The 12,926-nt window shown below is 43.4% G+C and overlaps 1 protein-coding gene across 1 annotated transcript in view; it reads right to left on the reverse strand.

Moving 5' to 3' along the window:
* The window catches only part of LOC130493110 (zinc finger protein GLIS3-like), a 113,003-nt gene that overhangs the window by 19,640 nt on the left and 80,437 nt on the right, over positions 1-12,926 (reverse strand). The window contains exon 2 of the mRNA XM_056866862.1: positions 1,887-2,085. Within this exon, the coding sequence (XP_056722840.1) occupies positions 1,887-2,085 (199 nt within the window). The remainder of the gene's footprint in view (positions 1-1,886; positions 2,086-12,926) is intronic.

Below are 12,926 nucleotides of genomic sequence, written 5' to 3' on the forward strand. Positions count from 1 at the left end.
ACATTAGCCAATGGGATTATTTATTGGAAAAGAAAATGAAATGTCTAGGAATTACAAATGGCACGGTAAAGACTACAGATACCAAATAAATAATTAGGCTAATCAAAATGCGAGTAAAGGAATTGGACTCTAACTGTACATTTGTTAGGGCTCGTAGGGTATGCTCAGCTTCCTTTTTGGGTATTGCCCTTCCAATGCAACTGCTGAAATATTTCTATCCCCTGACAATGCCAAAACTTAGAAGAGCTTTTACTTTGGCAAGAATGAATGTTCTTCCTTGGGCAGATATAAAAAAGGGCAGATATAAAAAAGTGCGTACTAAACTAGAGCATGTAGATGCTCACATAAAGTTGAAACTATAGAACATATGATCATGGAGTGTCCTATATTTAATGAGCTGAGGGCCATTTTGATTGATACTTTGTTTACAAAGTATTGAAAGGTCCAACGAGGCATCTGGCAGAACGAGGGTGCAGGTGACATGGCTACTACGAGATACAAATGATTCTGTTACTCTGTCTGTGGCAAAATTTATAGGGGCAATAATTAAATACTAAAAGAATAACACTAAGTAAGGCATTTTTATTCCTTCATTTCTACTGTAGATGATAGATAGATGAGAGATTGAGATTGAGATTGAGATTGAGATTGAGATTGAGAGAGAGAGAGAGAGAGAGAGAGAGAGAGAGAGAGAGAGAGAGAGAAAATTCTAGGAGTGGCCAATTAAATAGTAACATTCAAAATTCAGGGGGGAGAGAGAGAGAGAGAGAGAGAGAGAGAGAGAGAGTATGGACAGAGCTTTAAGAAGCTAGTGAGAGCTGTGGGCTGTCTGAGGAGGATTTGTCCTCAGGAGTTAAAATCAAAGAGTGTGACTTGGTATTGAAATTGGGAGCTAGCTCTGAGGGAAAAAGAGTTCTCAAAACCAGCAAGAGGGAAGTCAACTCAGGTGTATTGAGGGATCCCTAATGGGTTGAGGAGAATTATTCTCTAGAGTCCAGAGTGAACCCAGTCCAGTTTAAGGATTAAAATGGTGAAGTGATTCGTGTAGTTCCTTACTCCAGAAAACTGAAGCAACCTTGTGTTTTAAGAACTCAAGTGAAATCTGAACTAAAGCAAGCCTCTCAATGAAAACAAGTATCCAGCATTTTGAAGAGAACGTAGTTCTCATCTGAAAACAACCAATCGTACATATATTTAAGTGTGAAGTGCCTACTCTATTGGTTTATGAACAACCTATTACCATTCTGAAACCAAGTTTGCCTGTTTAAATCCTTATCCTATGTTGCCATTATTAATAAAATCTGTTGTTTTGAACTTTTACTTCACTAAGCCTTTGTGTGCCAATTTCTGACAGACATAATTTTGTTGAAAGATCATTCTCCCCCCTCCCCAATCCATGACAGCATGCTACCACAAAACGTCTATGACGTATCTAGGTCCAGCTACTTGCTACTGTTAAACAGCAACCACCACAAAAAACCAGTGTGCTGTTGTCATTCGACCCATGTTTAAATCTGGGAGACCCATGTTTAAATCTCCACTTTGCCGTGGAAGTTCACTGGGTGGCTTGGACCAGTCACGCACTCCCAACCTAACCTACCTCCCAGGGCAGTTTTGAGGATTAAATGGAGCACAGGAGAATGACATAAACTGCTTTGGGTCCCCACTGGGGAGAAAGGTGGGTTATAAATGAAGTTTATTTGGGGCTACAGGAGAAAGTGAGGTGGCCCCAGAGAATCCTTGCGGGTCCTCCACTTTTATGTGTGTATATATACATATGCACACACACACACACATGTATATATATATTCCATTTTGTATATATATATTCCATTTTATATATAACAATGTAGACTTGAAAACACTAAAGTTAAGAAACATAAGACCTTGTATCTGATGGAGGTATATTTGAGTTCGTAGCATTCTGCAAGCTAGGACTGATTTGGTTGCATGCTGTTGAGACCTGGTTTGCAGGAGGAGACAGAGGTCCCAGACGTTGAACCATCATGGGACTGTTGGTGACTATTAAGTTGTTGCAGCTGCTTTTCCCAATAGTCTTGCACCGAAAGCCATAGGTACTACCTCCTACAAATAGAGGGGTCAGATTAGATTGCAGATCATTTGTCACATGATAAAACTAGTAAATTCATAGCATGTTACACTTATTTTCCTCTATAGCACACATGAGAAAAAATCATTAGATCAGAAATCATTAAACATCTCATTTCTTGCATGCTTGTAGTTCTTGAGTGTTTTCAGTTAAGACAGTGTAAACATCACTGAACCAGCCCAAAACACTATGGTAACTTATTCAAGGAAGCAAAAGCAATGGCTTTTAATTGCAAAAGGGGGGAAAGAGCCAAGGGAATAAAGAAATGCTAAGTTTCTTAAATAAAAATGAACAAATGCTTTTTTATCCGTTTGTTGGAGGAGAGTGTTATGGATACTGTGGACTGACAAAAAAACAAATCAGTGGGTTATAGATCAAATTAAGCCTGAACTGACCCTAGAAGCTAAAATGACTAAACTGAGGCTGCCGTACTTTGGTCACATTATGAGAAGACAAGAGTCATTGGAAAAGACTATCATGCTAGGAAAAGTTAGGGCAGCAGGAAAAGAGGAAGACCCAACAAGAGATGGATTGACTCTATAAAGGAAGCCACAGTCCTCAGTTTGCAAGATCTGAGCAAGGCTGTTAAATACAGGACGTTTTGGAGGACATTGATTCATAGGGTCGCCATGAGTTGGAAGCAACTTGACGGCACTTAACACACACAAACATACTTCTGTGTGTAGTGGTTAAGTTGTCGGACTAGGATTTGGGAAACCAGGTTCAAATCCCCACTCTGCCATGGAAACTTGCTGGGTGACCTCTGGCCAGTCACACACTCTTAGCCTTGACCCTGGCAAGTATTTGCATGAGACACCACCAAGGAATACCAGGGGCGTGATGTGGAGGCAGGCAATGGCAAACCACCTCAGAATGTCTCTTGCCTTGAAAACCCTACAGGGTGGCCATAAATCAGCTGTGACTTGAAGGCAAAACAAAAAACAAAAGATGATCTGACTAAAAGTTACAAACCCAATTATTCCAATTTATAAGCAAACCAAAAATAAACTTTTGAGATTAGTTTTAATATCTTGGTATAAATTGCAAAAAAATGTTTGTCTTCCTTTTAATTTCTAATCTCAATTAACACTTGCCTTTAAGACCAATGAACATGTAATGTTTTGTAGGTATTCCTGCAGATGTTTGTATATCTGCATTAATTGCAACATCATAAGTGAAGTTGTAATTCACAGACAGATCTCATCAATGGACAGACCTATGATCTCTAGAATTATGGATCACACATGGAAGTCATATTTGTAAAACTTCTTTATATCAAAATAGAGGACAAGGTGTTTTTTTAATTTCAACATGAGATGTCTCAAACTAAACTATAATAAATCTGTCCCATACCAAGAGATTCACACTAAAATAATGACTATTAGCCAGAGTAATAATTTGTGCCATTCAAGTGGATCAATGCACAAATAAGTAAGATTGCAAATAGATTGCAAACACCCTTTTAACCCAAATCTGAAGGGAACTGCAGTAATTTCCCAGTAAACTGGCTTACAGCCCATTCATGAGCTGAAAAGGCAAAAGACCATAGGAGGTGAGGAAGAGCCTGCGCCAGCATCCAGACTCCCTGCGCCAGCACACTTACGCCACCCAGAGTGGCACGGACACGCAAACCATCCTCCCGGTGGCAGCACGGCCCAGGGACACCAGCATAGCCTTGCACCAGCATCCTGATGGCGCACTTCCTCCCAGCGGGTGTTCCCAGGCTGGTCCAGAGGAGGAGCTGCCTTTAGGTGGCCTCCTAAGCGCCCTTTGCCCTTACCTCGAGATACACCACCTTTTTTAGTTTTTTAGGTGGCGTATCCCTGTGGAACCCAATGGAGTGGTTCCACAGGCCTCAAAGGTAAGGGGGGGCTGAATCCTCCTTTGGAGGCAGTGTGGTGGCGCTGCCTCCAGCCACCAGCACAGCCGCTTCCCTTAGGAATGGGCTGTTACTATATTACAATTCTTGTGATCTGCTTCACAGTAAAATCAGGGACAATATTTAAAAGCCATTTTAATGAATAACAGATCCCTGTTTTGAAATACCACAGTGACACCAGTAGACCATTTTGCAACACATTTTGAAGAGACCAGATATATTTACAGAAAAACATAGTTTCATGATGCAGCAGTACACACAACTCTTCACCACCAGTATCCATGCCCAGCACATGGCCCTTTATCCTTTCATGTTTTTAAAAAAAGATTCAATGACTGGAATCAGAGAGTTGTAATAAATGGACAGCTCTTGCAATGCATGGAAGCAAGCAGTTGGCTCCCCCAAGGATCAGCATTGGGATGGTGTTATTTTATTCGTTCATAAATGATTTGGAATTGGGGGTGAGCAGTGCAGTGGCCAAGTCTGTGGATGATATCAAATTATTCAGGATAGTGAAAAGCAAAGCAGATTGCTAAGAGCTCCAGGAGGATCTCTCTAAATGGATGAGTAGGCAAATTGATAAATGGACTTCTGTGGAGGTAAGTGCAAGGTGAGGCATACTGGAACAAAAAATCCCTAACTTTAAATATAGGCTGATAAAGGTCTGAACTGGCAGAGACTGGGAAAGAAAGAAATCTTGGGGCTGTAAGGGATAGTGTGATGAAAATGTCAAGTCAGTGTGCAGTAGTGGTGAAAAGGCAAACTGCACACTGGCTTGAGATGACTGGAAAAGGGTTGATAATCCCTTTAGAGGAAATTTGGGAGGCTCCCTGCTAAGCCCATGAACTTCCACCCCAAGGCCCATCCCTGATGGCACCACTTGTTAAAATATCAATTTCTGTTTCTGCTTCACACCTCATGGCTGCATCTTGGGAGATCTAATGATAATGTATAGTTTTCCTATTATGACTAGTAGAAGCCTCTAGAATAGGAATAATATGAAATCAGTGATCCTGTATTTTCCTGAAGTCTGTGAAAACCAAGTGCCAGGGTGATTGAGGAAGAGTGCAGAAAATTTATGCTCTGTTTAAAATAATGTTTTAAACAGAAAGGCTCGCTCCCCAGTAAAACGTTGTTTGAATAGCCAGTACTGTAGAAGATGATGAAGTTTAAGTTTTGGCACAGCTGGGAAAAGTTGATGCTCCAGAAGAAGAAGCCAGTTGTCATTTGATATGACTTTGCTGTGTGGAAAACTTACAAATTCTGTGTACATTTGGTGGGGGGGGGAGAGACTAATGGGGGTTGGAAAAGAGGAAATGCATAGTTTCGCTATTTAAACTTGTTTTTTTAAACACATAGTCCTGAAAAGAACAACTTTACCACAGAAACTTGGCAAATACAGAGACTTTTGCGCAAGATAAAACAATGCCACTTAAATGTTATATCAAATGTTAAATAAGAGCAACATTCATTTAACCTGGATTTTTTAAAAAATATATCCAATGACTGTGGACTTATCAGGTTTCTTTTAGAGGTTGTGACAGCATCAAAATGTTAAAATGAACATTTCAAACCACATAATTAGGCAGTTTGTACATACTTGAAACGAGTTCATTGGGAATTAAATGCCAAAATGGCAGATACGTTATCAGTGAGAGAATCTTTAATACTGGCTCATACTTTTTACAAATGTGCAATCATCTATTCACAGGAAACAGATAAATTCTACTAATTATAAGACAGGAAACAGATAAATTATTCTAAGGGGAACCAAGACACTGGAAAAGACAATAATGCTAGGAAAAGTTGAAGGCAGCATGAAAAGATGATCCAACATAAGATGGATTGACTGAATCCAGGAAGCCATGGCCCTCACTTTGCAAGACCTGAGCAAGGCTGTTAACAATAGTATGTTTGGGAGGCCATCAATTCATAGGGTCACCATAAGTCTCCCCACACAGGGAGAACTACATATTTCTAAAACTAGGACCATATCTATGTACATTTTACATTGGTATAAACCAGGGGTCGGCAAACTCATTAGTCAAAACAGCCAAATATCAACAGTACAACGATTGAGATTTCTTTTGAGAGCCAAATTTCTTAAACTTAAACTATATAGGTAGGTACACTGTTTATTAACTTAATAAACTTTAATTAAAGTTTTAAGTCTTAATTAAACTATAGGTACACTGAATAAAACTTGATATCATACTTAATAGTGATCTTATTTATTGATAAAAATTAAATTGTAAGTCCCTGCCATTTCCCCCTCCCTGTCTGGTCCTTGTCTAGAGGTCTGTTCTACCGCCATAAAAGCCTATTGGTAGACCTGGCCTCCGGCTGAGTCCCGTTGGGAGGCCAGGTCTACCCATTGGCTTTCTTGGCAGTAGACCTGGCCTCCAGAGGCCCATAGAAGCCAATTGGTAGACCTGGCCTCTGAAGGGGGACTTTTTCCCCTCCTTGGAGTCCAGGTCTACCACCAAGAAAGCCAGTGGGTAGACATGGCCTCCCACTGGGACTCAGCTGGAGGCCAGGTCTACCAAAGGAAGCCCGCCCCGCCTAACAGCTGATAGGCGGGCGGGGGGGGCAGGAACTGCCGAGCCGCCTGCCCAGCAATCGCGCGGCTAGAGGGGAGGGGAGGCTTTAGCCTCCCAACCATTGAGGTCAAGGGAAAGGGGGACCTGGCCATTCTCCACGGCGGGGGGGGAGGGAGAGACAGCGCGCCCACTCGCCTGCTCTCTCTCTCTCTCTCAGGCGCGCCGGCTCCGCAGCCCGGCTGCCGGCACAAGCAGGCACGAGAGCAGGGGCTCCGAACCAAGTTCGGAGAGCCGCACTCAACGGGCCAAAGAGCCGCATGCGGCTCGGGAGCCGCAGTTTACAGACCCCTGGTATAAACTATCTCACAACACATTACACCCATTTCAAACAGAAACAAATAACTGCACAAAAGGTAACACTATGTTTGTGTGTTAAGAACCTTTTAAATGTGTGACAGTCATGTAGAATTCAATCTCAGCTAAACATTTGTGGACTTTTTCCACATTGCCACCATCACATTTACATCAGCCCTCAGATGTCTAGTTTGGGGGGGTAGCCTAGAAACACCAACCAAAAACAATACATGTAATCTAGACTAAAGTGAGGCATGTCAAATCATATTCAAATCAATGTAACTAAATGGCTTGTCATATGGTCACGCTATACCAGTGACTGTTTTGCTATGTTTAATTCTAGCATGATCCTATACACTTCCTGTAGTTTAGTCAGAAACACAGCAGAATGTACAAGAACAGCTATCTATAGAAATGACAGACGATGCAGCAACATTGGCAAGCACACCTACACTTCCTGGCAACTCCCTTTTCCACAAATCACAACAATGTGATGGGAAAAAAGCCATTCACCACACACGGAAGATGCTAATCAATATGCAAAGATGGCAAAAACACAACAGTGATGATACCCTATTTCATAGATGACCCCTCTCACACACAATGCACAAGTACACAGCTAGGAAGAGCCCACAGTGCCTCCCTGAGGCAAACATCTCCATAGCAAAGCTAGCAGGGGTACAGCAACTGACATTAGCAACCACAGTCTCTACCAGCATTCTCTCAAAGCCCAACATAGCCAAAAGCAAAACAACAGGAAGAGTGGCAGAAGTCTGCAAGCTACCTTTTCCAAGAAAAGGCCAGGTCTAGAAAGGAAAGGAAGGCCATTCCAATCACAGCAGCCAGCCTGCTTCATAGCCCTGTGGAACCCAAAGGCACTTTCTCCCTAGGGCAGGGGTCGGCAAACTCATTAGTCAAAACAGCCAAATATCAACAGTACAACGATTGAGATTTCTTTTGAGAGCCAAATTTCTTAAACTTAAACTATATAGGTAGGTACACTGTTTATTAACTTAATAAACTTTAATTAAAGTTTTAAGTCTTAATTAAACTATAGGTACACTGAATGATATCATACTTAATAGTGATCTTATTTATTGATAAAAATTAAATTGTAAGTCCCTGCCATTTCCCCCTCCCCGCCTGGAGTCCTTGTCTGGAGGCCTGGTCTACCACCATAAAAGCCTATTTGTAGACCTGGCCTCCAGCAGAGTCCCGTTGGGAGGCCAGGTCTACCCATTGGCTTTCTTGGCAGTAGACCTGGCTTCCGGAGGCCCTTAGAAGCCAATTGGTAGACTTGGCCTCTGAAGGGGGACTTTTTCCCCTCCTCGGAGTCCAGGTCTACCGTCAAGAAAGCCAGTGGGTAAACATGGCCTCCCAATGGGACTCAGCCGGAGGCCAGGTCTACCAAAGGAAGCCCGCCCCGCCCAACAGCTGATAGGCGGAGGGGGGCAGGAACCGCTGAGCAGCCCACCCAGCAATCGCGCGGCTAGAGGGGAGGCTTTAGCCTCCCAACCATTGAGGGTGTCGTGGTACAGGCGAGGAGCGAGGGCTGTAAGCGTAGTCTGGGGAACAGTCCAAGGTCATTCACAGTGAAGGCAGAGTCCGAGATATCAATACAGGCAAGGGAAGTCCAAAGCGTTAGTCAGAGCCAGTCCAAGAAGTCAGGATACCAGGAATCCAATGGATAGCAGGTAAACAAGGCAGGTACTCAAGGAGGTTGGTGACAAGTTGCTTGCACGACAGCCAAGCCTAACTGATGGCTTAAATCCCTTCCCCTGCTGCTGTAGCAGCCAGCTGATGCTGATGAGGCTGAGTTCACAGGTGGTGCTTCAGCCCTGCTCTTCCTCATCACTGCTACTGGGGAGGTTCCTCTGTAAAGCCTTCAGCCTAGCACTTTGCCGTCTCTGCTGCATTGCCAGATGGACCTGTTTTCTCCTCTGCTCCAGTGGCCCTGGCGAGGCCTCTGGAGACACTGCATGTTGCAAGGTGTCAGGTCCAACTGGAGTCCTTGAGCTGGCTGGCTGCAGACATGGTGAGTCATCCCCTGACCTTCGCTGATCCTCCACTCCGGCAGGCTGTAGGCCCTGTGGTTGTTCCTGTGGGACTTCTGCCTGAGGATGTCCCTCTTCGTCAGAGGAGGTCTCTGCAGGCTGACTCATGACAGAGGGCAAGGGAAAGGGGGGCCTGGCCATTCTCCACGGCGGGGGGGGGGAGAGACAGCGCACCCGCTCTCCCGCTCTCTCTCTCTCTCTCAGGCACGCCGGCTCTGCAGCCCGGCTGCCGGCGCAAGCGGGTGCAAGAGCAGGGGCTCCGAACCAAGTTCGGAGAGCCGCACTCAATGGGCCAAAGAGCCACATGTGGCTCGGGAGCCGCAGTTTGCAGACGCCTGCCCTAGGGGAATAGTTCAACTAGAACTAAAGGTCCCACTGGGACAATATTCAAAAACTGTATAGAATATGTTTAGATTAGTATCTCTGTAAGGAAAAACAAGTTCATTGGACAGGAGACACATGGGGGCCAAAGGGCCAGGGCAAAATAAAAGACAAAATAAAAACTACTACAGCAAGCTCATGGTAAAAACCATTTTGCCCTGAACTGTATGGCCCAGGCTAACCTGATCTTGTTAGATCTCAGAAGCTAAACTGTGTCAATCTGTGAGACCACCAAGGAAGTTCAGGGTTGCTGTGCAGAGGGAGACAATGGCAAACCATCTTTGAAAGTCTCTTGCCTTGAAAACCCCAAGGGTTTGCCATAAATTGGCTGTGATTTGACAGCACTTTTCACCACCATAAGTATTTTAAATAAATAAAATTAGGAAGTGATTTACAGCTACCTAATACTCCATGAACTCATCCTGCCACACTCACCTGAGACATGGGACTTGCCAATTGGCAATCTACCTGATATTTACATTTGAAGATTCCACTTTGGGGGGAGGAGATTAAGGCAGTATTTGAGACACTACTCACCCAACCATTGCAGGGTCTTTCACTGGAATTCTTGTCTTTGGCTACTGCTCTGCTTCCTATGCCCTGGCTCTTCTCTTACAACGAAAAATGAAACATGAATGTTTACTTAGCAATAATAGGCAAAGTTCTCCATTCCTTTCACCGGTGCATGCCGGGGCTGAGGGTTTGTTGGTAAGCTACAGCCCCTTTCTGCACAGTGTATCCCCACAGCTACAAAGTTTTGAGCAATGAAGAGTTTTTAAGCTAGTACATAGTTTCCCCACATGCCAGGGGATAGCAGAGGGCACTCTGTGGCCATGGCTGTTTCTGTGTGCAACACAACTCTCTCTTTTGTTGGGGGGGTTGGGGATTAGGATTGGGGATTGCAAGGATCCTTCTCTGACACAGCATGTTCCCTGCTTGATCTACCTGTATTTGGGGCCTTGTCCTGCAGTCCAGTAACAGAAATTACATTGAGAATTCTGGTCAGGGAATCTGTAAGAATTCTGAAGAGACAAGGGTAATTCATCTGGATTTTATTATATGTTGTTTGTTCCTGGCTGATTGTGCAAAGTGCCCACTTCAGCAAGTTTCTAGTTATGTTTTTTTAGTGGTATGCTATGAGTCTTGATATAGGATTTTGGTTGCCTTGCTGAGTCTTACATACTCATGGTGGTGAACCTGCAGAATTAGACTAGATTCACATATCATTGGATATTGTGTTGTTGTAATTATTCATCTTCTGTATTTTCTTAAGGACAAGAAAATGTGAGTATCCTACCTTAGTCAGAATCATATTCTTCACTGGGACTATGTGGGAGAAGACAGTCACTGACTATAATATGAATGTTTCACATTATCCCCGGATTCCTTCTGAACTCTTTTTAATTCACCATGATTCTACTCTACCCGCCTTTATACACATTATACTTCTATATCCTGCTGGCATAAAGGTTCTGTAGCTTCCACTGGTGCATGAGTGTTGTTACACTGGAGCAGATTTGATATATCGGTATTTTCATTATTTTCTTCTGGTACAGAAGGATTAGCAATAATCCAATCTCTTGCCAATGAGTCAAAGTCAGAGATAGAATAATACTAAATTCCTTTGTTTTCTGTGGGACTTAGAAACAGTGTGTATGTTACAGTGGTCATTTTTTAGAATGTTTGAAACATGCTAAACAAGGGCCGTTTCCGCATCATTGACTTACTACAAATTACTGTCTTAGTCGATTTGTGTGGTTTGGCTGCACAGTCAAAATTTCTCTCCACATTTTGGCTTCTTCATCACGGTATTTACTCCTTTGCCTGTCCGCACTTTCCCCTGGGGAGCGTTGCATAATTCGTGATGCCAGGGAAGTGCAACACACTCCCCCTCCTCCTTTTTTATTTGTTTTAACTTTACACTGGCAGCCACTCTTCTGGCGACTGCTCCTCCACTCAGACCCCCACAGTCCCTGCAAGATGTTCATAAGCACAGATACATTGGGATGAGCAGAGTGAGAAGGTGGGCAGAACTTGGATCGAGCGAGCGAGCAGAGTGAGACCAAGTGAGGAACTCTCTCCACCCTGCTGCCCCCTCGTTTGAAATATGCTGAGTCCAAAACCATCGCAGAACTCATAAAATGATAACAGACCCTGTGCAAAGGAAAGGGGGGGTTTAGTACAACAACCCAATGAACCAACGTTCCTTTGGGGGGGGGAGTTTTTAAAAAGCAGAAAATGTTAGTGAGGGGAGGGGAGGGGGAAATTGGGAAGGCAGTGGGTGTGTTTTACTGATGTGGATGGGGAAACAAATACGTGTTAAAAATGTCTGCTTCCTGAGAGAAATCGTCCTGGAAGCAGTTAGAAGGGAAACATCACTGTAAAAGTGTTTGCTGAGAAGATGGCGAAACAATGTTTGCAAAATGACTACAACCTCAAATGGTAGGAGAGGAGAATGGTGTGAACAAGAATTAATATAAAGTTTCATTTAATGTTATAAAAATTGGTGTGGAAACAGCCAAGGTTATAGCAAGTCTTGTCAGCCATTCTGCAGCCTGGATTTACTTTCCATGCAACACCAGCTTTATTCCCATGTGGTAGCACTTAGGGTTGCCAGGTGTCCAGTTTTGAACTGGACAGTCCAGTATTCTCCCATTCTGTCCAATAAATAAATTGAGAAAATACTGGACATTTTCTAATTAAGTAAGCCTGCAACCAGTGCAGTCAAGCTCCATGCATGCATTTTGTTTCCCCTGGGCCGTGACTAAGTAGCTGCACCCCCTCCCTCCACTGGTTCTCCATCTAAGCCAGGAAGGTTTCAAAAGAACCAAGTCCGCCACTCAGTGGCCAGGCTGGACACTCCCAGAGAAATCCTATTGGCTTGACAGAAGAAAGCTGGAAAGCTTTCTTTGCAGCCAACCAATAAGCTTTCCATGTTGGTTTCAGCTGACTGTGGGATTAAATGGTAGCAGGCTTGGATCTTCTAAAGTCCAGACCAGAAAGTAAATTGGCCTGGTAGGTCTTTCCGGGCAGCCTCATTTAAAATAATTTGTTAGCTGCCCAGATAAGGCACAATCCAGCCATGTTTTCTGCAGAGTCTAAAGAAGAACAGGGAGGGAAAAGATTCATGCCCTCATCAGTAGGGGGCCAAAAGCAATAATTATTGGCCAGCACAGTATCGCTGCCTCCTAACCTAGCATTAAAGGCACCTCCAATGATCAACATTGCAGAAGGCTGTTTTTGAGTTAATTGATATATAAAATACTCCACTTCCTTCCATGTTGTTTTTATCTGTGCGTGTGAGGAGTAAATGACGGTTGATACAAAGAAACTTTAACTTACTAAAGGATAGCAATGCTGCTACAGCCCAACTAGCAAAAAAAGGTATTTTCACAACATGTGCCTTCAGTTGAGTAGACACAAAAAAAACCAACCCTCCAGAGGGTCTCCCCACTTTAGAGCTTCAAATAGCATCCATAATCATGGGAAAATAATAATAATTATTATTATTAGTAGTAGTAGTAGTAGTAGTTTATTGTATAAGACCATAGGCCATTAAAATCTAAAACAATATAACTACAATTTTAAAATGTACAAACCACTATCAT

The sequence above is a fragment of the Euleptes europaea genome, unplaced genomic scaffold (genome assembly GCF_029931775.1).
Source record: "Euleptes europaea isolate rEulEur1 unplaced genomic scaffold, rEulEur1.hap1 scaffold_33, whole genome shotgun sequence".
In the NCBI taxonomy this organism is placed as follows: Eukaryota; Metazoa; Chordata; class Lepidosauria; order Squamata; family Sphaerodactylidae; genus Euleptes; species Euleptes europaea.